The sequence below is a fragment of the Lissotriton helveticus genome, chromosome 3_1 (genome assembly GCF_964261635.1).
Source record: "Lissotriton helveticus chromosome 3_1, aLisHel1.1, whole genome shotgun sequence".
NCBI classification, from domain to species: domain Eukaryota; kingdom Metazoa; phylum Chordata; class Amphibia; order Caudata; family Salamandridae; genus Lissotriton; species Lissotriton helveticus.
In genome coordinates this window covers 1,029,866,130-1,029,887,775 of record NC_136061.1, presented here as the reverse complement: position 1 = coordinate 1,029,887,775, position 21,646 = coordinate 1,029,866,130, and the positions used below count along the sequence as shown (strand labels likewise).

The following is a 21,646-nucleotide window of genomic DNA, read 5'->3' as shown; positions in this document are numbered from 1 at the left end:
CCACTCAGCAGATAAGGGGGCTTTTTTTGCTTCAAATCAACATCTCATCTCTTGCAAGGACATGCCAGGGGCATCACTGCCTCATGGCCACTTGCTCAAAATGAGGCCACGATCTGCTTCGCAACAACCCGTCCAAGTACAACCCGTCCAAGGTACCACTGCCCGGCCCACTCAGCAGACACGGGGGTAGGTACCCGTGGCATCACTGCCCCAGGCCCATGCAACTGAACTGGCCCCTAGCATGCGCCCCTGGCCATCAACTCCATCACACTCGTGGTGTAAGGTCAAGACAACCCATGTGCCGTGCAACTTCACAGCCTTCTTTCTCAGCGCAGGATCTCTGCTCTCACTTCACCATGTGACCCTACAACCTAGGGGTGCAGAAACCAAATCCAAACACCTACATCCATCGATGCACAAGCATTGTGGGGAACCAGGGCCTAACACGTTATTTCCAACCAACTAAGGCCCTTCAGTTGCAAGATTTGTTAAAAAATTATAAAAACAAATTGATCATAAAAAGGACTAGTCAAGCATCAAATTAAAGAATTGGTTCATGCACAGCTGCTAGCACCTTCCTATACGAAGTTGGGCCACTGTTGCCTGCTTCTGCCGACAGCGCCACTCCAGGCACCAACTGTAGGTGTTTCCATGCTCCCTACCACAATGTGCCACTTTCATAGCCAGCATGAGCACTGTCACCAGTGCCAAAACCCACTAGGTGCTATATCCGTGCTTACGCCCAGTCACAGCCCCTCCCCTCCCCAACATCCACTACCAACCAATGAAGGGGCTATAGGACGCAATGAGCAGCGTTCACTGTGTTCAGTCAGGAAAGTTGATCATGTGTGTAAACCTGGGATGTACTGTGAGCACAGCGGCGCGTCACAAGAAGAATTTCCTACACAGTACCCACAGGATGCACGTGCGGGGCTCTTGACACAGCCTTCAAACCTCTTACAAAGTACCATCCCAATGTGTCTCCTCCACTCGTGCAGCTCTGTGGGTTTAGCGCATGCTCCAACGATCTCATGTGTAGCCTCCGCATCACAAGCTTGATTCCCTTTGCAGCCACTCATAATTTTTTCCTCCCAACAACAAAATGAGAAGCACTGAATCTAACGACGTTCCAAGTACAGACTGGAGAAAAGTAACAACAGCTCCTGAGAAAAATTCAGTAGAGGTGTTCCTCGAAAAGCTGTGTCCAAAATGCCCAGGGCAGGCAGGGCCTCACTTGAGAGGTCAGTCATGAAACCCAAGTTCACACAACATGACTCTCGGTGCAGGGAGTGGGAAAATGTGCACAGCAGGGGGAAAGGGATGGCCAGTGATGCTTTTCATTTGTAAGGGGATTCCTGCTGGCGTCATATCCCCCTGCTGTGCACATCTTCCCACCCCCAGCCCATGCTGCACAGCACATCAAGAATGCTTTGATGAAATCCCTGCCTTCAGACAAGGATATCACCTCGGTGGCAGCCGTCTCAAAGAATACAGGGGGGGTGGGGGGGAGAGTTGCTCACACTTTTCGGAGGCCGGCTCAGGCTGGTCTGGGCCTTTCAGAAGTGGTCATTAAAATTAAATTCTTGGATGCTAAAGCATCCGATAATAAAAGTACAGCCTTAATATAAAGGAGACCGGGGAGGAACGTATTTCATATTTTAATTATTTTAGTGCATTGTAAATCAGGAAAGTGTGTTGTGCTGTACCTTCGCAGCCCAGGCTGAAGATGAAGACGGGGGAGGCGGGGCTGCAGCTTGTTTAGCCCAATGGGTGTTGCGGGCCTGTTCCCCACCAAGGTTCTGGGGCAAACAAATGTGGTCAACATCCATTTATACAAGAAATCACATATGACTAGGTGAGGAGTGGATATGACACACTATTTGATACAGAACACACAATACCAGGGGACCGCATAACTCACTGTCCATGCCGGGGTACCTGTGGCCCTGACCAGCCTCCAGGGAATAACCCAATCAATAATCAACTCCAGGGGGATACCACTGCACATTATTACATCAGTATCTAAACATGAGATGTCGTTTGTTGACCAAATATGAGAATAGTGTAATGTACTGGCCAATGACTTTTACCCGACAAGTGTTATATCCGCAATGGCAGGTTGTAGCAATAAGGCCTGCAGACCATATGGTGATCACTGATTGCCTTGCTGAATGTCATTGTTTTGTTTTTCTTTTGTGTTATAAATGCAAATAAAAAAAATAAAAAAAATCAACTCCAGGAAATCTAGGGTAGGGCTGAAAGGTACCAGCAGGCCAGCCCCCCTGCCCCCAGCCAGCCATGGGCCCATCAGGATCGGGTCTGGTGGCTTAGTGGACTAATGCATCCACTGTAGGGGCCTGTGTTCAACCTCATGGTCACAGGTTCAATTCCTGGCGGGTTCACTCAGCCTTTCATCCTTTCTGAGGTCGATAGTCGATAAAATGAGTGCCATTGAGTTGGGTAACAATAAACATCTTTTATACAGTGCCAAGATGCTCCTTTTGGGGTTAACGTGGGCTTTACAAATACACATGTTATGTTATGACTTCATCGAGGGGACAAAACCAGCAGATAGCCCAGTTTTTTCAGGTAGCCCCGTTATTTTCTGCTCAGATTCCCATCAAATTTCTTCCGCATTTTGCTCCAAGGTGGATGGGTTTTTTCTTCAGGTGCAACCCCCGGAGGTCCTCATTGCCAGGTGGTCAAAGAAAAAAGAGGCTGCACTCCTTCCAACTGTGCTTTTAAGCCCCCCTGCCTCAGCGCCTTAGGATAAGGTCACCATCTTGTGGGAACATGGTCGCTGCTGACCCCACTCCTGCCTATGGAGGGTCTGCCAGCCCATAGCGCGGGGCTCAGGTCCTTCTTTTTCTGCACCTAACAAAATGTTTTTAAGAACATTGTTTGCTAGAAAAAACTCTCGGCCTATATATAGCAAGAGTTTCCTTACCCTTCGTATTGTTTCCTTAAAGTTTAGTTTGCACATATAACTCAGGTCTTTGTAAATAGCAATTATCACATAGAGAGACGTTACCATTCATGTGGGGCATGGGATATCATGCGTTTTCGAAATTAAATTTTATAACTCGGAAAAGTATGTAATCTTTTTCAAAACCGTCTGTGCTTTAAGAAACACGCTTTCAATGATTTACTGCTGCATAGTTGCTGCATTTAGTTTATAATACAATGTCCGGAACTTGTTTTTATCATTATTTTTCCAGAAATTATTTTAAATCACTTTCATCATCTTAAAAACTTTGTTTGAAAATTACTTTCCTTAGCCTGATACCTGACACTTATATTTACTGAAATGTATCTCAAAATAATCACGTTTCATTGGTTTTAATTTAACATTTACTTTATTTGACTAATAATTTTTATTTTGTACAAATCATTTTTTTAAAGTTCTGTTATAATTTTCTTTCTGTTTGTTCCATTTTACATTTTATTTTCCAGACACCTCTCATTGACCCCGACATCCCTCTGCGTCCTGCTAAAACCATTACCCAGGTAATGGAATGTTGAAATGTAGCTACTGGTTAGCGCGAATTTCATGAATGTGTGTTGACAGACTGAAGCACAATTGGAGGGGAAAATCTATTCCTCCACAAACTAGCATAACTGCTCCTCTATCTCAGACATATGTTTTTATGAAGCTCATTACGAAGAACATCTGTCTAAGGCCAATACTGTTATGTGTGCCATTCACGCATCGGTGCGATACATTGTTACAGAAGAGTGGGCAATAACGTAATTTGTTCTTTTGTTATTTCTCATCATAACTCTAAGGTGCCCTCAGAGAGAATCCTCAGGGCTGGAAAGGTTCTCCGGAATACAATCATATCTCGAGCGCCTCATATGATAAGAGATCGGAAATACCACCTGAAAACCTATAGGTAAGAGTCAGTACCAGGACTTTTTATAAGTACATGAATGTATTTAAAAATATTGGCAAATTTATTGTTGAATAAGTGTTTAAGTGTATATTAATCGTATATTAATTTTGAGTTTAACTCGTAAATGTTCGGGAAAACGTTAACTGGCATTTTTCACACGTTGCATGTGCTGTATCGTCATTTAAGTGACTTAAGTATGTGTAGCATATATTGCCTATGCAATGTTTGTGGCTCTCGAAAACAAAGAGAGTTTTGACTACAAGTTCCGCTGCAATTCCTGAGCCCGGAACACGTCCATGGCCACAGAACCTAAGACGAATGGATTTGTTTTAACTAAATGGGAATCCATGAGAAATGTCATCCACTTTTCCTGTTATCCCATACAGGACCCGATTACAAGTTAAAGTGATATATATCACACCTGGTAAATAACCGTACCCTGGGTTTCGTTATTTATCTATTGCAATAAATAGTACCTATTACAAGCTATTGGGGAATAACATGCAGATTTTGGTGTTTAACAATTTTGAAAAAAATTGGACCCCTACTAAAAAACAATACATCTCTTGCCAGCTGTAGGGAACAATATCAATTGGTGTAAGACGACAAGCTAACCACAAGATATATATTACACTTACAATGAAACGTATCAGGCCTTGATTTATGTGAAAACAGGGCACATTAAATAAGCATAGGTATAACATATACAAACACTTATTGTTTGATACGAAATTATATTTCTTTATTATAATGATTCGATTTTTTTACAGTTCATAATCTTTTTATAATTTCATCACAAATATAGAATTCTTTTTATAATTTTTTGATAAATCTTTTTGTACATAAATATCAAAACAACACAGATTGTTTTTCTCAAACACAAAAAACAATACTATATACAGAAACATTGTATTTCCATTAAAAACCTAGAGAAGGAGTTATTGAGCAATTCAAAGGCTGGCGGTCGATTAAAAAGAAAACACGATGCACGTTTCGGCGTTAAAGGCTTCGTCAGGTGGATCTGTCTCAACTTTCTCTATTATCTGTTCTTGAACTCAAGATTAATGATTGAGACCAGAGTTGACTAGAACTTCTCCGTGGTCAGGGGCACACCACCAATACTGTGGTATCTGGCTAGAGTCGATCTTGTGACGGCATATAGATGATAAGGTTTGGGCTATTGCTTCCCGAACAATATATATATAGTAGTATATTTACAATTAGATTCATTTGAGATATTTCCATAAAGATCATTCGGCATAAAATGTGTTCTATTAGGTGCCTTCCTATGCGACACTATGGCAGAAAGATAGAACTTCGATAGAACTTCAATAAAATGACTCCTTTTAATCGTTTTTGCTTTTAATGATGAAGAGCCAGTAATAGGTCGGGATTTCTACCGTTTTCGTGTAATCTTCCAAATCGATGGTCAATATATGAAGGATACCGGGAAATTTCACGCCCTCTCTATCCCGCAGAGAAGAGAACCTAACTCACCAAAATCCGCATGGTATGGAAAAAAACGTACACTATTCCCCTGTTGAATGACGACAGGTTTGACCTGCTGAAATGTAATGAAATTTGGGGTATTTAATGCATCCGATAATTATTGGATATGTTAAATACCTTATAACTCTTAATTCCAACCTGTGCATGAACAAGGGTTTACACACGGGTCAGAATATAACGAGCAACTCATAATCAGGCCCTTAATATTTGGAGCATTGGATTTTTTTCCCTCTAAAGTGGTCTGCAAATGCTCTGCAAAAATAGTATGCTTTAGTTCTCATATATTCTCTCCTTCTCTGTAGTTCTGTCCTGCCAATGCAGGGACAAGCTCATCACTAAAATCCCTCACAATAATAAAAACAAATCCCATTGACATCAGCAGTATTCGTGTTGGACTGCCTGCTCTGCTGCTGACAGGTCAGCTACGATAGCTGTGGTTCAACATGTATCATCCACGAATCAATTTATAGTTTTTACTACAGAGTACTATTAAATTGAAGATCAGGTTTAGAAAATGCTGTTAGCACCAACATTTTTGTGTGACTGAAATTTGACCAGAATTATGAAATTGTACTTCTTTGATGTTTGATAGATGGACTGTTGTGTGTCTCATCAAGCTACAGCTGCTTAATGTCACGCATAACTTATTTTCTTTACACCTCTGTTTAGAGAGTCCAATATAAATGTAAAGCCAATTGATACATTTTCTAATAAGTATCTCTGTCCAAACCAGCATAAAAGAGAACCTCACAACTGACAGGAAGTGGACAGTGAGTATGACTCGAGTGCACGTCAGGGCATTTTTTTGTGAATAGATTTGATCTTGCTTGGTTCATCCCAAATAGATGTCTCCGGTAGACCCAGAAAATCAAGTGCCCAGCCTAGTTCCTAGTCTATTGTTAGCAGATGATGGTTATAAGAAATTGACCTGTTAAACTTTCAGAGAAGGAACTGATGAAGAATGCTTATAAAGAAGATGCCTCTGTACCTTCAGGCAATTGGCTGCTGATAACACATTTCTGTGTGCTAGGAAAGACACTTCCACTCTTACTGTTAACTATAAATGGGTGTCACCCTTTTTGTCCCTCAGACAAGCATAAAGAAAATAGAAAATGAGAAATCCATGGATTTCAGTTAGGTAGTCCCGCTGCCATAAAGGCCTTATTAAAATCTGTAAAGCCTAGCAAAGCAACGGGACCAAATCTGCCATTTCTTTCAACCTGTTTCTAGGTAGTGCGCTTCAATGTGATTGCCTCTTATTAGGTCATTGTAGTTGGCAGGTATGTGCCGTAGTTCAGTATATGCTTACTGATACACTAATGTCTGAATATAGCTCGGCTTCTATTCATGCCGGATGGCAAAGCAAGATTATGGTGGATGTATTGCTTTTAGCCCTACAAGACTGGGCTGAAACAAATCATACTCTTCCCATCATTACAACAGTATTTTGCATGGGTCAGAGCACTCTGTTTAATTGCTTTCTTGTATTGAATTCAGCTAACTTAGCATTTACTAAGAGGTCTTCCATGCTTGATTTATGATTATTTGATTTGGTATCTGCATTTAGTAGTGTAAATCATGAGATGTTATGAAATAAACTAAAGAAATACTCTAATCCGTGGGAGAGGAGGCAGCTGATCAGAGGAATTCAACTTTTATACTCTGAAAGCTGGTAACTAACTATAGGAGTAACCCATAAACGTTGGGTGGACATTTGGGTACCTATAGTAACAACAATGGTGTCCAAACTCTTATTCTTTCAAAAATAAAGAAAACCAACATTGGGTGATACAATTATCTATCACATTTATGCTTTAAATAGAGGATAATGAAAAACAATAAGAGAAAGTTAAAAGAACCATGTAAACTCAATATATATATATATATATATATATATATATATATATATATATATATATATATGTCAAAATAATTTAGGCATACTTTAAGTACACTATCAATAAATGAGAAAATATATATGTTTTCGCTATAACAGGTGCAGGTGAACACATGGTGCTGGTGAGTGAAGAAATCATCCCGAAAAACATGATCTAGGAAAGAAATTACGGTGACATGTTATATATCCATCAACAGAGTACATAAAGTAACTTGAGTCTTTAAAATTTCTTTTAAAGAAATGTACCCTTCAAGAAACAGAACAATTTTGCAGGTAGTCTTCTTCCTGAATTAATGTCAACCACGTTTCAACCCTACTAGAACTTAGCAGGTCATCATCAAGGCCTAGAGTAATGGTGCTCGGCACATAATAACACTCAATAGTTATGTTAAGGATGAAAGATATAGAGCACAATAAAAGTATGCACAAACAAATGTTTATGAATAATGATGCTACACGGTCAAAGAGAGGAGTAGTAACTATATATATTGTGCTGGTGGTAAACAATACCTGAAATAAAGATAAGAAGAATTGCAGAGATAAGCATAAAGAGTCCACAAGTGAGAGACAAGATGGAAGTGGGCATGTGTAGTGTAACACAAGGAATGGGAAATGAATTCTAATGTAAGTAGATGATTGTGGATTCAGTAGTAGTCCCTAAAAAAGGTTATATTTAAATTAAATAGAGAGAAGAAGGTTGATGCAATTGACTAATGCATTAAAGGCAACTATTTAATTGCAGAATGGCTGAAACAGACCACGTTGATGGGGCAATTTCAATAAAAATCACAAATCTGAGGTAAAGTCAAAGAATGTGGATATCCACCATGGGCTCCTAAGGTCCAAAATTCCCCCATTAGTGAAGGAAATTAAATTTGAGCTCTGGTCACCACATTGAATGGGACAATAAAAAGGTAGAGGGGTAGGAGCCTGTGGGAACAAAAGCAGCCAGTCAAAAATGAATGGTGTCAAAATTGAACCGACATCCCAAAGCAACAAATTGAATAACGATTTAAAAAGAACCTTCATAAAAAATTGGGAATATGGCAGGAGAGGTTCGTAGTAGGCTGAACAAATATTATTAATGTGTAATCAAACACAATGGATTATGTATTCCTCTTTGGAGGTATGTAGGACCCAGCAAGGAAAGGTTATAGGCGGAAAGACAGAAATAATTACTTACAAATTCAAAGAGAAGAATGTAGTTCAAATAAGTGTAATGCTTCAGGGTCTGGGTTGCTGAGGTATCAGTCTGAGACACTAGAAATATCAGTAATCAGGAAGGCAGAGAATAATAATGCATGACCTGGAAGGACTAGTTGATAATACTGGTATGAACAATATCACACTCTCGCGGTGCATGCCTCTCTCATCTTAATCAGCTGTGCTATAAGACATGTTAACTCTTCTTTTTAACATACTAGGTGCATTTTTTGAAACATATCAAACAATACCACCATTGTTCGAATGATTTGGTTTGGTCTTCAATATTCATGTGATCTGATCCCCGTAATCATATGGATGAAGGAGGCATGTTTCTCTCTAATAAAACCTGTTAATATGTTCCCCCTAGGGGCTGTCTAGTGTTTTTCTCACTGGCTGAAGTGCTCTGTGAGAATAATGGCCGACTCGTTATGCGCTGGGGGAAGTGCTGTATGAGAATAATACCCGACATGTTATGCGCTGATCAACAACCGAAACGTGGTTTCAGTGCGTTGTAGTAGCTCCTTAGTTCTGGAGAACTAACCAGTGCATGTAATGTTAGACATGATGTTAAACGCTTATGTCAGACCAGGAAACATGCTACATATGTGGTCATGACTCAGGACTATTTTAGGGATGGCGCAGCGGAATAGATTATCAATGGAGGAAAAGAGACGGCATGGTTGGAAGTATCGGACTCTTGAGGAAGTAAGCTGTTAGGAGGGTGGCATTCTCTTGTTTTGTTGTCATTAAGAACGCGATTTCCATAGGATAATTGGATAGTAAATTGAAAGATGGGGGAGCGAGTTAGTATCTCCGTCTTGAGACCGTGTATGTGTGTGTATATATATATATATATATATATATATATATATATATATATATATATAATCGGTGGAGTCGCCCATAAATGTTTACATTAAGAGCAGGTGTCCTATAAAAAGAGTGGAGCTGTTATTTTACCCTATCTCTCACTTGGGAGATAATTTATCTATCTCCCCATTTGTTTATTTTTGTTAGAATAAACACATTAAGGGGGCGATTAGGTTGGCGGACGGACTTTGCCTGTCCGCCATCCCTTTGGAAAACGGGACTGTCCGCCACGTGGGCGGTGGTCCCGCCATGCCAATTATGATTCGCCCGCCACAATGGCGGGTGCATCATGCATTTTTAACATTGTGGCGGACGGTGCTGAAAGCACCGCCCACCGCGATGTCAAAAATGCAGGCATGCATTTGCATACACAAAGTGGCAGGCACCGCGCGGTGCCTGCCGCTTTGTGTTTGCAAATGCAGCTGTGTACCACAGGTACCCCCCATGTCCACGCCCCCTCTCGCCTTCACCATGGGGGCCCGCAGGGGGCCCCCAAAGTAAAGACCGCATGCCTTTCCGTGGCGGCATTGCCGCCTCAGAAAGGCATCTGCATGAGGCCATCCTAATATGGCTGGCGGTGTCTGGAAGACACCGTCAGCCATATGAACCCTTTGCCGCCCGGCCGCAAGGCGACCAGGGCAGAAAAGCGGTAGACGGTGTTTCCGTCCGCCGCGGTGCCCCCCGCCATTGTAATATGGCGGGGGAAATAGGTGGCGGACGGGCACGGATGGCGGATGGATCGCCACTGCCTGCATGGCAGTGGCGATCCGGCTGCCATCCTAATCGGCCCAAAGTTTGTTATTTATGGCCATGATGTAAACCCATTCATACTATCCACTGCTCTCAGGGAGCTAGCTGATGGTGTTCATTCTCACATGGGGTTTGACTGATAGGTCATGTTGCATTTCCTACCTCGGGTTAGGAACCTAACCTAACACCTTGGTTAGACCAACTTTCTTGATTACCTACTATTAGTGTTCATCTGACTGTAACTCACCACCATTTCACGATGTGCTTTGCTTCACATGTTTAATATTTCTTGACATTACTGAGACTAACTGAAGAAAGTGAAACTAGAGGGTCTCTGGTTTCATCCCTTAGCTGGCACACACATGTTTGTCTTATAGAAAAAAGACTTCCAATCAATGAGGTTCTTTGAATGTCTTTATATTGTACTTCATATATTTTAACTTCAATGTTCCAAACTTTGATATCTCATATTTTTGAGTTCATGTTATACAGTTTTCACTCAGGCAATGTCTTTACAACGTGTCCAATGCATTTCGGGCATTGATGGCATGCCCTTCGTCAGGGAATAGACACTATAAAACAATGGAATAATCAGCTGTTAGTGTGACTCCTAACAGTGTACTAAATGATAATAACAGTGCGAACAAAACAGTGTGCTTTGTCAGACAACGGTAATATGACTCTTAATTACTGCTGTACATATAAATGTAACAAGTCATCAAAAAATGGGTAGTGCGCGACAGTAAACATGATGCTATACGTTTGAAAACCATTACAAACAAACGAGTGGTAAATGGTAAGATTCCATATCACTTACATGCCTGTCATCAGTGGTAAATCAGTTCTGAAAAGAAATAATGAAAAGACGCTGTCAGAGCGTGCTGCGTGGATATAAGGGTGCGATGTGTCGGGTTCAAAAGTGTCAAAGGTTCGTGACTGACCTGCATGTTAGTAAGACGGTATAGCGGTTCGTTGGTTCGTCTTCAAAAAACGCCGGTGCAAGGAGTCCTGCCCGCGTTTAGTTATTTTGAAAATGTCCGGTCACGTGACACGTGACTAACATTAAAAAAAGACTATGCGGTTCCGTGGTGACCTCAAAATGGTGTATTCCGGGACGTGGAATAAAGGATACATGGATAGAATTAAATCGTGGGATAAACCCAAGTCTGACTCGAGTAAAAATACAATTTAAGACCAAGGTTGTTGTTGATAAAAAAGTGAATGAAATGCTGGAAAAGAGTGATGAAAAAAATGTTGGTATCTGCGCGCATGGGTCTGCAATCGAACTGGGTGCGTGTGGGATGGGATGTTCTATGACTAATATGTGAGCTATTGGAAAAGTTATGGAAACTGGATGGAAATGAGGGGATGAGGTGCTGGTGTGATGAAGTAGTGTCAAAGTGAGTGGTGAAGACACACAGTTATCACAAGTTGCAGGTCGTGGAGCAAATGTTTAAAGGTAGCAAGACAGTTCAATTCTTTCATTGAGACCCAACGGTTTTTGGGTCGATAACTTCTGGATCCAAAAGTTCTCTCTTTTCAAAAGGTTTTTGTTATTGTCAATACCCTCCATTTTTTGTACGGTTTCCAGGACGATATATTTGATTTGTGAGACGTTGTGATTCTCTTCAACGTAGTGTGAGGATAGTGCTGACTTTAGATTTTTCAGTCGGATGTTGGACTTATGTTCCGTCAGACGCACTTTGATGCGTCGCTCTGTCTTTCCGACGTACATTTTGCCACAGGGACATTTTATTCCGTAGATCAGATTGCTGGTATCACAAGTGGCGTTTACTCTTAGTTTTATTGCGTTTCCTTTCATCGGGTGGTGAATGATATTCCCTTTGATTATGCTGTTGCAATTTCCGCAATTGAAGCAAGGTTTCGTTCCGAAAAATGTTATTGGCTTCGTAGATTTGTGTTGCAGGATTTCTCCCAAGTTTTTCGCCCTTGTATATGCAAAGAGGGGTGGTTGCTTGAAAGTTTGTTTGAAATCAGGTTCGATGTTTAATATGGACCAATGTCTTAAAATGGCTTGTTTGTATTTATTGCTGGCAGTTGAATATTTGGAGACTACCACTGTCCGTGTCTGCTCATGTTTTGTTTTGGGAATTAAGAGATCCTGCCTATCCAATTGTGCAATCCTTGCTTGAGTTTCCTCAATTAATGTTTGTGGGTAACCTCTGTTGGTGAATTTGTTAGACACTTCTTTCAGACTTGTATTGAGGGTTGCAGCATTCGAGGTGATTCTTTTTACTCTGGCCATCTGTGAGAATGGCAGGTTTCTTATCAAGTTGGGTTCATGAAAACTCGAGTGTAAGAGCATGTTGTTTCTGTCAGTCGGTTTGACATATAGTTCTGTGGTAAAGCCATGTTGGGTTAATGATATTTTCACATCCAGAAAATTAACTGAGGTGTTTGATATGTTCCAAGTTAATTGGATTCGTGGATCAATTTCATTAAACTTCATGAGTTCAGCACGTAGTGACTCTTCTGAGTTGTTCCAAATGATGAAATAATCATCGATATATCGGATTATCAATCTCAAATTATCTGTCCAGGCTGTTTTTGTCAAGATGTGTTGATGTTCGTACCACTGCATAAAGATATTCGCATACACGGGTGCTGCCGAATTGCCCATTGCCATCCTGGTGAGTTGTTGGTACCATTTTTCTTTAACTTTGAAGTAGCTATGGTGTAAGATAAAGCACATCAGTTCCATTAGGAATACTTGTAGGTCTTGATCCAAATCTGTGTTTACAAGGGCTGATTCCATGGCTTCAATCCCCATGTTATGGGGTATGCTCGTGTATAGGCTGCATACATCAGCTGTACATAGGATCACTTTCTCATCTGGGTTGAATGGTTGTTGTTGCATTTTTAATAAAAATTGTGAAGTATCCTTAATGTAGGTTTGCATAGCTTGCACTGATGGTTGCAGATATCTGTCAATTAGCTGTCCGATCGGTTCATGTAGGCTACCTCGTGTGGAAACGATTGGCCTCATTGGTGGGTCCCTGATGTTTTTGTGGATTTATGGCACCATTCGTAGCGATGGGCTTCTGGGATTAGCGGTAGTTAAGAAGTTTTTTGTTCTTTCAGTGATAACTCCCTTAGTATAGGCTTCTTTGATAATGAACTCTAGAGTTTTTGAGTATTCCATCGTTGGGTTTTGATGTAGTAAGCAGTAAGTGTTGGTATCAGAAACATGATCCAGGACTTTGTTGTCGTACATGGTGGTGTTCATGATCACGATGGCTCCTCCCTTATCCGCTTTGGTGAATATGGTTTGATCATTGGCTGCCAGTTTGAGCAACGTGTCATGATCTTTTTGTGTCATATTCCTTTTTTTTGGTTTGTTGTAACTGATCTTGTTGAGGTCTTGTTTAACCATTATTTCAAATAGGTCTAGTGTCTTATGGCTTATTGGCGCTTGGAAGGTACTATGGGGACGTAATCCCAAGAGTTGATCTTTCTCTTGTTGTGGTCGCTCTGGTACTACGTTGTCGAAGAAATGTCTTAGTCGAAGTTTGCGCATGAGCTTGAAAAAGCTTACTTCCAGTTCTAACTGGTTGGTGGAAGTAGTGGGTACGAAGGAAGTGCCCTTCTGAAGTAATCCCAGTTCATAAGCAGTAAAATCTTGGTCACTTATGTTAATGGCTAGTTGTTCTGTTATAGATTCTTCTTGGGTCTCTTCTCTTTTTCTTGTTCTTTGTCCTTGATTGTTGCACTCGTGCTCCTGGTAGTCGGGGGGTCTCTTTCCTTGTCCTTTTCTTTTGCCTCTCCTGGGTCTCCTTTTTGGGCTTGGCCCTGTTCTAAAAAAGGATTAGGTTCAGGTGTTCTGCTGGTGGTTGGTTCTTCAGTAGTTGTTTGCACTCTTGATTTGACTATAGGCTGTGTTTTGTACGTTTTTTGTCTAGGTTCGCTGTCAGTTGATGAAGTATCTGTGTTGGAATTGTATGGACGGTTCCTGCGTTTTTGAGCATAGATGTCAGCCCATGAATAGACTTCCCCTAGTCTATAGTCCAATGTATCTCTTTTGAACTTCCTGATTTTACGTTCATTAATTTCTTTAGAGTGACGCTCAATTTGGTTTTTAATGTCTTCCAGGGTTGTATTTAGTTCGTCCTCCGTCATCATTTTTGAAAGTTCTGTGGAAGTTTCCTCAATCTCTGTGGTAAGTTCCTCCAATATCATGGATAGTTCTTGAATAATTAGGAGAATCAAATCCAGTGAACATTTATTAAGTATCTCATACCAACGTTCTTGGAATTTTTTTGAATGTTTACAAAGGGATGGCTTGAGTGCGATCCTTAAGCCTCGTTGTATGCGTTGGTTACGATGATATTTGATGAGGGTACTAGCATGGAGTTGTTGGTTAGTTTTCCTTTTGGAAAGGTAAAGTAATTGTCTTATGTTTTGCTCTTTCGACCGGCTCGTGGTATCCTGTGTGAGTTCCTCCCTGATGAGGGAATATATTTGGTCCACATCTTTAGCATCAAACGCGAAGGTAGAGGCCCTGGCCTCGGTACTCTTAGATATGTCTTCGTAGTTGCTCATTTTATCGAGGTTTGTGAGGGTTATTGATGCGTGCTATCTTTCCTGGGGACGCTGGGTAGGATCATGTGAATGAGATTGGGATAGATGCACTGCAAATTCACAGAATGTTTTTTAATCAAAATGTAATGATATTCAAGTAGTTTAAAGGTGCTCAGCCAGGTGGCGTCGAGTGCCCAACGGCGTCAATAGATACAACTGAAGAAAGTGAAACTAGAGGGTCTCTGGTTTCATCCCTTAGCTGGCACACACATGTTTGTCTTATAGAAAAAAGACTTCCAATCAATGAGGTTCTTTGAATGTCTTTATATTGTACTTCATATATTTTAACTTCAATGTTCCAAACTTTGATATCTCATATTTTTGAGTTCATGTTATACAGTTTTCACTCAGGCAATGTCTTTACAACGTGTCCAATGCATTTCGGGCATTGATGGCATGCCCTTCGTCAGGGAATAGACACTATAAAACAATGGAATAATCAGCTGTTAGTGTGACTCCTAACAGTGTACTAAATGATAATAACAGTGCGAACAAAACAGTGTGCTTTGTCAGACAATGGTAATATGACTCTTAATTACTGCTGTACATATAAATGTAACAAGTCATCAAAAAATGGGTAGTGCGCGACAGTAAACATGATGCTATACGTTTGAAAACCATTACAAACAAACGAGTGGTAAATGGTAAGATTCCATATCACTTACATGCCTGTCATCAGTGGTAAATCAGTTCTGAAAAGAAATAATGAAAAGACGCTGTCAGAGCGTGCTGCGTGGATATAAGGGTGCGATGTGTCGGGTTCAAAAGTGTCAAAGGTTCGTGACTGACCTGCATGTTAGTAAGACGGTATAGCGGTTCGTTGGTTCGTCTTCAAAAAACGCCGGTGCAAGGAGTCCTGCCCGCGTTTAGTTATTTTGAAAATGTCCGGTCACGTGACACGTGACTAACATTAAAAAAAGACTATGCGGTTCCGTGGTGACCTCAAAATGGTGTATTCCGGGACGTGGAATAAAGGATACATGGATAGAATTAAATCGTGGGATAAACCCAAGTCTGACTCGAGTAAAAATACAATTTAAGACCAAGGTTGTTGTTGATAAAAAAGTGAATGAAATGCTGGAAAAGAGTGATGAAAAAAATGTTGGTATCTGCGCGCATGGGTCTGCAATCGAACTGGGTGCGTGTGGGATGGGATGTTCTATGACTAATATGTGAGCTATTGGAAAAGTTATGGAAACTGGATGGAAATGAGGGGATGAGGTGCTGGTGTGATGAAGTAGTGTCAAAGTGAGTGGTGAAGACACACAGTTATCACAAGTTGCAGGTCGTGGAGCAAATGTTTAAAGGTAGCAAGACAGTTCAATTCTTTCATTGAGACCCAACGGTTTTTGGGTCGATAACTTCTGGATCCAAAAGTTCTCTCTTTTCAAAAGGTTTTTGTTATTGTCAATACCCTCCATTTTTTGTACGGTTTCCAGGACGATATATTTGATTTGTGAGACGTTGTGATTCTCTTCAACGTAGTGTGAGGATAGTGCTGACTTTAGATTTTTCAGTCGGATGTTGGACTTATGTTCCGTCAGACGCACTTTGATGCGTCTCTCTGTCTTTCCGACGTACATTTTGCCACAGGGACATTTTATTCCGTAGATCAGATTGCTGGTATCACAAGTGGCGTTTACTCTTAGTTTTATTGCGTTTCCTTTCATCGGGTGGTGAATGGTATTCCCTTTGATTATGCTGTTGCAATTTCCGCAATTGAAGCAAGGTTTCGTTCCGAAAAATTTTATTGGCTTCGTAGATTTGTGTTGCAGGATTTCTCCCAAGTTTTTCGCCCTTGTATATGCAAAGAGGGGTGGTTGCTTGAAAGTTTGTTTGAAATCAGGTTCGATGTTTAATATGGACAGCCTGGACAGATAATTTGAGATTGATAATCCGATATATCGATGATTATTTCATCATTTGGAACAACTCAGAAGAGTCACTACGTGCTGAACTCATGAAGTTTAATGAAATTGATCCACGAATCCAATTAACTTGGAACATATCAAACACCTCAGTTAATTTTCTGGATGTGAAAATATCATTAACCCAACATGGCTTTACCACAGAACTATATGTCAAACCGACTGACAGAAACAACATGCTCTTACACTCGAGTTTTCATGAACCCAACTTGATAAGAAACCTGCCATTCTCACAGATGGCCAGAGTAAAAAGAATCACCTCGAATGCTGCAACCCTCAATACAAGTCTGAAAGAAGTGTCTAACAAATTCACCAACAGAGGTTACCCACAAACATTAATTGAGGAAACTCAAGCAAGGATTGCACAATTGGATAGGCAGGATCTCTTAATTCCCAAAACAAAACCTGAGCAGACACGGACAGTGGTAGTCTCCAAATATTCAACTGCCAGCAATAAAGACAAACAAGCCATTTTAAGACATTGGTCCATATTAAACATCGAACCTGATTTCAAACAAACTTTCAAGCAACCACCCCTCTTTGCATATACAAGGGCGAAAAACTTGGGAGAAATCCTGCAACACAAATCTACGAAGCCAATAACATTTTTCGGAACGAAACCTTGCTTCAATTGCGGAAATTGCAACAGCATAATCAAAGGGAATATCATTCACCACCCGATGAAAGGAAACGCAATAAAACTAAGAGTAAACGCCACTTGTGATACCAGCAATCTGATCTACGGAATAAAATGTCCCTGTGGCAAAATGTACGTCGGAAAGACAGAGAGACGCATCAAAGTGCGTCTGACGGAACATAAGTCCAACATCCGACTGAAAAATCTAAAGTCAGCACTATCCTCACACTACGTTGAAGAGAATCACAACGTCTCACAAATCAAATATATCGTCCTGGAAACCGTACAAAAAATGGAGGGTATTAACAATAACAAAAACCTTTTGAAAAGAGAGAACTTTTGGATCCAGAAGTTATCGACCCAAAAACCGTTGGGTCTCAATGAAAGAATTGAACTGTCTTGCTACCTTTAAACATTTGCTCCACGACCTGCAACTTGTGATAACTGTGTGTCTTCACCACTCACTTTGACACTACTTCATCACACCAGCACCTCATCCCCTCATTTCCATCCAGTTTCCATAACTTTTCCAATAGCTCACATATTAGTCATAGAACATCCCATCCCACATGCACCCAGTTCGATTGCAGACCCATGCGCGCAGATACCAACATTTTTTTCATCACTCTTTTCCAGCATTTCATTCACTTTTTTATCAACAACAACCTTGGTCTTAAATTGTATTTTTACTCGAGTCAGACTTGGGTTTATCCCACGATTTAATTCTATCCATGTATCCTTTATTCCACGTCCCGGAATACACCATTTTGTGGTCACCACGGAACCGCATAGTCTTTTTTTAATGTTAGTCACGTGTCACGTGACCGGACATTTTCAAAATAACTAAACGCGGGCAGGACTCCTTGCACCGGCGTTTTTTGAAGACGAACCAACGAACCGCTATACCGTCTTACTAACATGCAGGTCAGTCACGAACCTTTGACACTTTTGAACCCGACACATCGCACCCTTATATCCACGCAGCACGCTCTGACAGCGTCTTTTCATTATTTCTTTTCAGAACTGATTTACCACTGATGACAGGCATGTAAGTGATATGGAATCTTACCATTTACCACTCGTTTGTTTGTAATGGTTTTCAAACGTATAGCATCATGTTTACTGTCGCGCACTACCCATTTTTTGATGACTTGTTACATTTATATGTACAGCAGTAATTAAGAGTCATATTACCGTTGTCTGACAAAGCACACTGTTTTGTTCGCACTGTTATTATCATTTAGTACACTGTTAGGAGTCACACTAACAGCTGATTATTCCATTGTTTTATAGTGTCTATTCCCTGACGAAGGGCATGCCATCAATGCCCGAAATGCATTGGACACGTTGTAAAGACATTGCCTGAGTGAAAACTGTATAACATGAACTCAAAAATATGAGATATCAAAGTTTGGAACATTGAAGTTAAAATATATGAAGTACAATATAAAGACATTCAAAGAACCTCATTGATTGGAAGTCTTTTTTCTATAAGACAAACATGTGTGTGCCAGCTAAGGGATGAAACCAGAGACCCTCTAGTTTCACTTTCTTCAGTTGTATCTATTGACGCCGTTGGGCACTCGACGCCACCTGGCTGAGCACCTTTAAACTACTTGAATATCATTACATTTTGATTAAAAAACATTCTGTGAATTTGCAGTGCATCTATCCCAATCTCATTCACATGATCCTACCCAGCGTCCCCAGGAAAGATAGCACGCATCAATAACCCTCACAAACCTCGATAAAATGAGCAACTACGAAGACATATCTAAGAGTACCGAGGCCAGAGCCTCTACCTTCGCGTTTGATGCTAAAGATGTGGACCAAATATATTCCCTCATCAGGGAGGAACTCACACAGGATACCACGAGCCGGTCGAAAGAGCAAAACATAAGACAATTACTTTACCTTTCCAAAAGGAAAACTAACCAACAACTCCATGCTAGTACCCTCATCAAATATCATCGTAACCAACGCATACCACGAGGCTTAAGGATCGCACTCAAGCCATCCCTTTGTAAACATTCAAAAAAATTCCAAGAACGTTGGTATGAGATACTTAATAAATGTTCACTGGATTTGATTCTCCTAATTATTCAAGAACTATCCATGATATTGGAGGAACTTACCACAGAGATTGAGGAAACTTCCACAGAACTTTCAAAAATGATGACGGAGGACGAACTAAATACAACCCTGGAAGACATTAAAAACCAAACTGAGCGTCACTCCAAAGAAATTAATGAACGTAAAATCAGGAAGTTCAAAAGAGATACATTGGACTATAGACTAGGGGAAGTCTATTCATGGGCTGACATCTATGCTCAAAAACGCAGGAACCGTCCATACAATTCCAACACAGATACTTCATCAACTGACAGCGAACCTAGACAAAAAACGTACAAAACACAGCCTATAGTCAAATCAAGAGTGCAAACAACTACTGAAGAACCAACCACCAGCAGAACACCTCAACCTAATCCTTTTTTAGAACAGGGCCAAGCCCAAAAAGGAGACCCAGGAGAGGCAAAAGAAAAGGACAAGGAAAGAGACCCCCCGACTACCAGGAGCACGAGTGCAACAATCAAGGACAAAGAAAAAGAAAAAGAGAAGAGACCCAAGAAGAATCTATAACAGAACAACTAGCCATTAACATAAGTGACCAAGATTTTACTGCTTATGAACTGGGATTACTTCAGAAGGGCACTTCCTTCGTACCCACTACTTCCACCAACCAGTTAGAACTGGAAGTAAGCTTTTTCAAGCTCATGCGCAAACTTCGACTAAGACATTTCTTCGACAACGTAGTACCAGAGCGACCACAACAAGAGAAAGATCAACTCTTGGGATTACGTCCCCATAGTACCTTCCAAGCGCCAATAAGCCATAAGACACTCGACCTATTTGAAATAATGGTTAAACAAGACCTCAACAAGATCAGTTACAACAAACCAAAAAAAAGGAATATGACACAAAAAGATCATGACACGTTGCTCAAACTGGCAGCCAATGATCAAACCATATTCACCAAAGCGGATAAGGGAGGAGCCATCGTGATCATGAACACCACCATGTACGACAACAAAGTCCTGGATCATGTTTCTGATACCAACACTTACTGCTTACTACATCAAAACCCAACGATGGAATACTCAAAAACTCTAGAGTTCATTATCAAAGAAGCCTATACTAAGGGAGTTATCACTGAAAGAACAAAAAACTTCTTAACTACCGCTAATCCCAGAAGCCCATCGCTACGAATGGTGCCAAAAATCCACAAAAACATCAGGGACCCGCCAATGAGGCCAATCGTTTCCACACGAGGTAGCCTACATGAACCGATCGGACAGCTAATTGACAGATATCTGCAACCATCAGTGCAAGCTATGCAAACCTACATTAAGGATACTTCACAATTTTTATTAAAAATGCAACAACAACCATTTAACCCAGATGAGAAAGTGATCCTATGTACAGCTGATGTATGCAGCCTATACACGAGCATATCCCATAACATGGGGATTGAAGCCATGGAATCAGCCCTTGTAAACACAGATTTGGATCAAGACCTACAAGTATTCCTAATGGAACTGATGTGCTTTATCTTACACCATAGCTACTTCAAAGTTAAAGAAAAATGGTACCAACAACTCACCGGGATGGCAATGGGCAATTCGGCAGCACCCGTGTATGCGAATATCTTTATGCAGTGGTACGAACATCAACACATCTTGACAAAAACAGCCTGGACAGATAATTTGAGATTGATAATCCGATATATCGATGATTATTTCATCATTTGGAACAACTCAGAAGAGTCACTACGTGCTGAACTCATGAAGTTTAATGAAATTGATCCACGAATCCAATTAACTTGGAACATATCAAACACCTCATTTAATTTTCTGGATGTGAAAATATCATTAACCCAACATGGCTTTACGACAGAACTATATGTCAAACCGACTGACAGAAACAACATGCTCTTACACTCGAGTTTTCATGAACCCAACTTGATAAGAAACCTGCCATTCTCACAGATGGCCAGAGTAAAAAGAATCACCTCGAATGCTGCAACCCTCAATACAAGTCTGAAAGAAGTGTCTAACAAATTCACCAACAGAGGTTACCCACAAACATTAATTGAGGAAACTCAAGCAAGGATTGCACAATTGGATAGGCAGGATCTCTTAATTCCCAAAACAAAACCTGAGCAGACACGGACAGTGGTAGTCTCCAAATATTCAACTGCCAGCAATAAATACAAACAAGCCATTTTAAGACATTGGTCCATATTAAACATCGAACCTGATTTCAAACAAACTTTCAAGCAACCACCCCTCTTTGCATA

General features: G+C 40.7%; 1 protein-coding gene across 2 annotated transcripts in view; it reads left to right on the top strand.

Moving 5' to 3' along the window:
- Window positions 1-21,646, top strand: part of RAPGEF4 (Rap guanine nucleotide exchange factor 4) — a 980,403-nt gene that overhangs the window by 602,344 nt on the left and 356,413 nt on the right. For both annotated transcript variants that reach the window (XM_078681558.1, XM_078681557.1), the window contains 2 exons: window positions 3,454-3,507; window positions 3,787-3,893. In XM_078681558.1, the coding sequence (XP_078537684.1) occupies window positions 3,454-3,507; window positions 3,787-3,893 (161 nt within the window). The remainder of the gene's footprint in view (window positions 1-3,453; window positions 3,508-3,786; window positions 3,894-21,646) is intronic.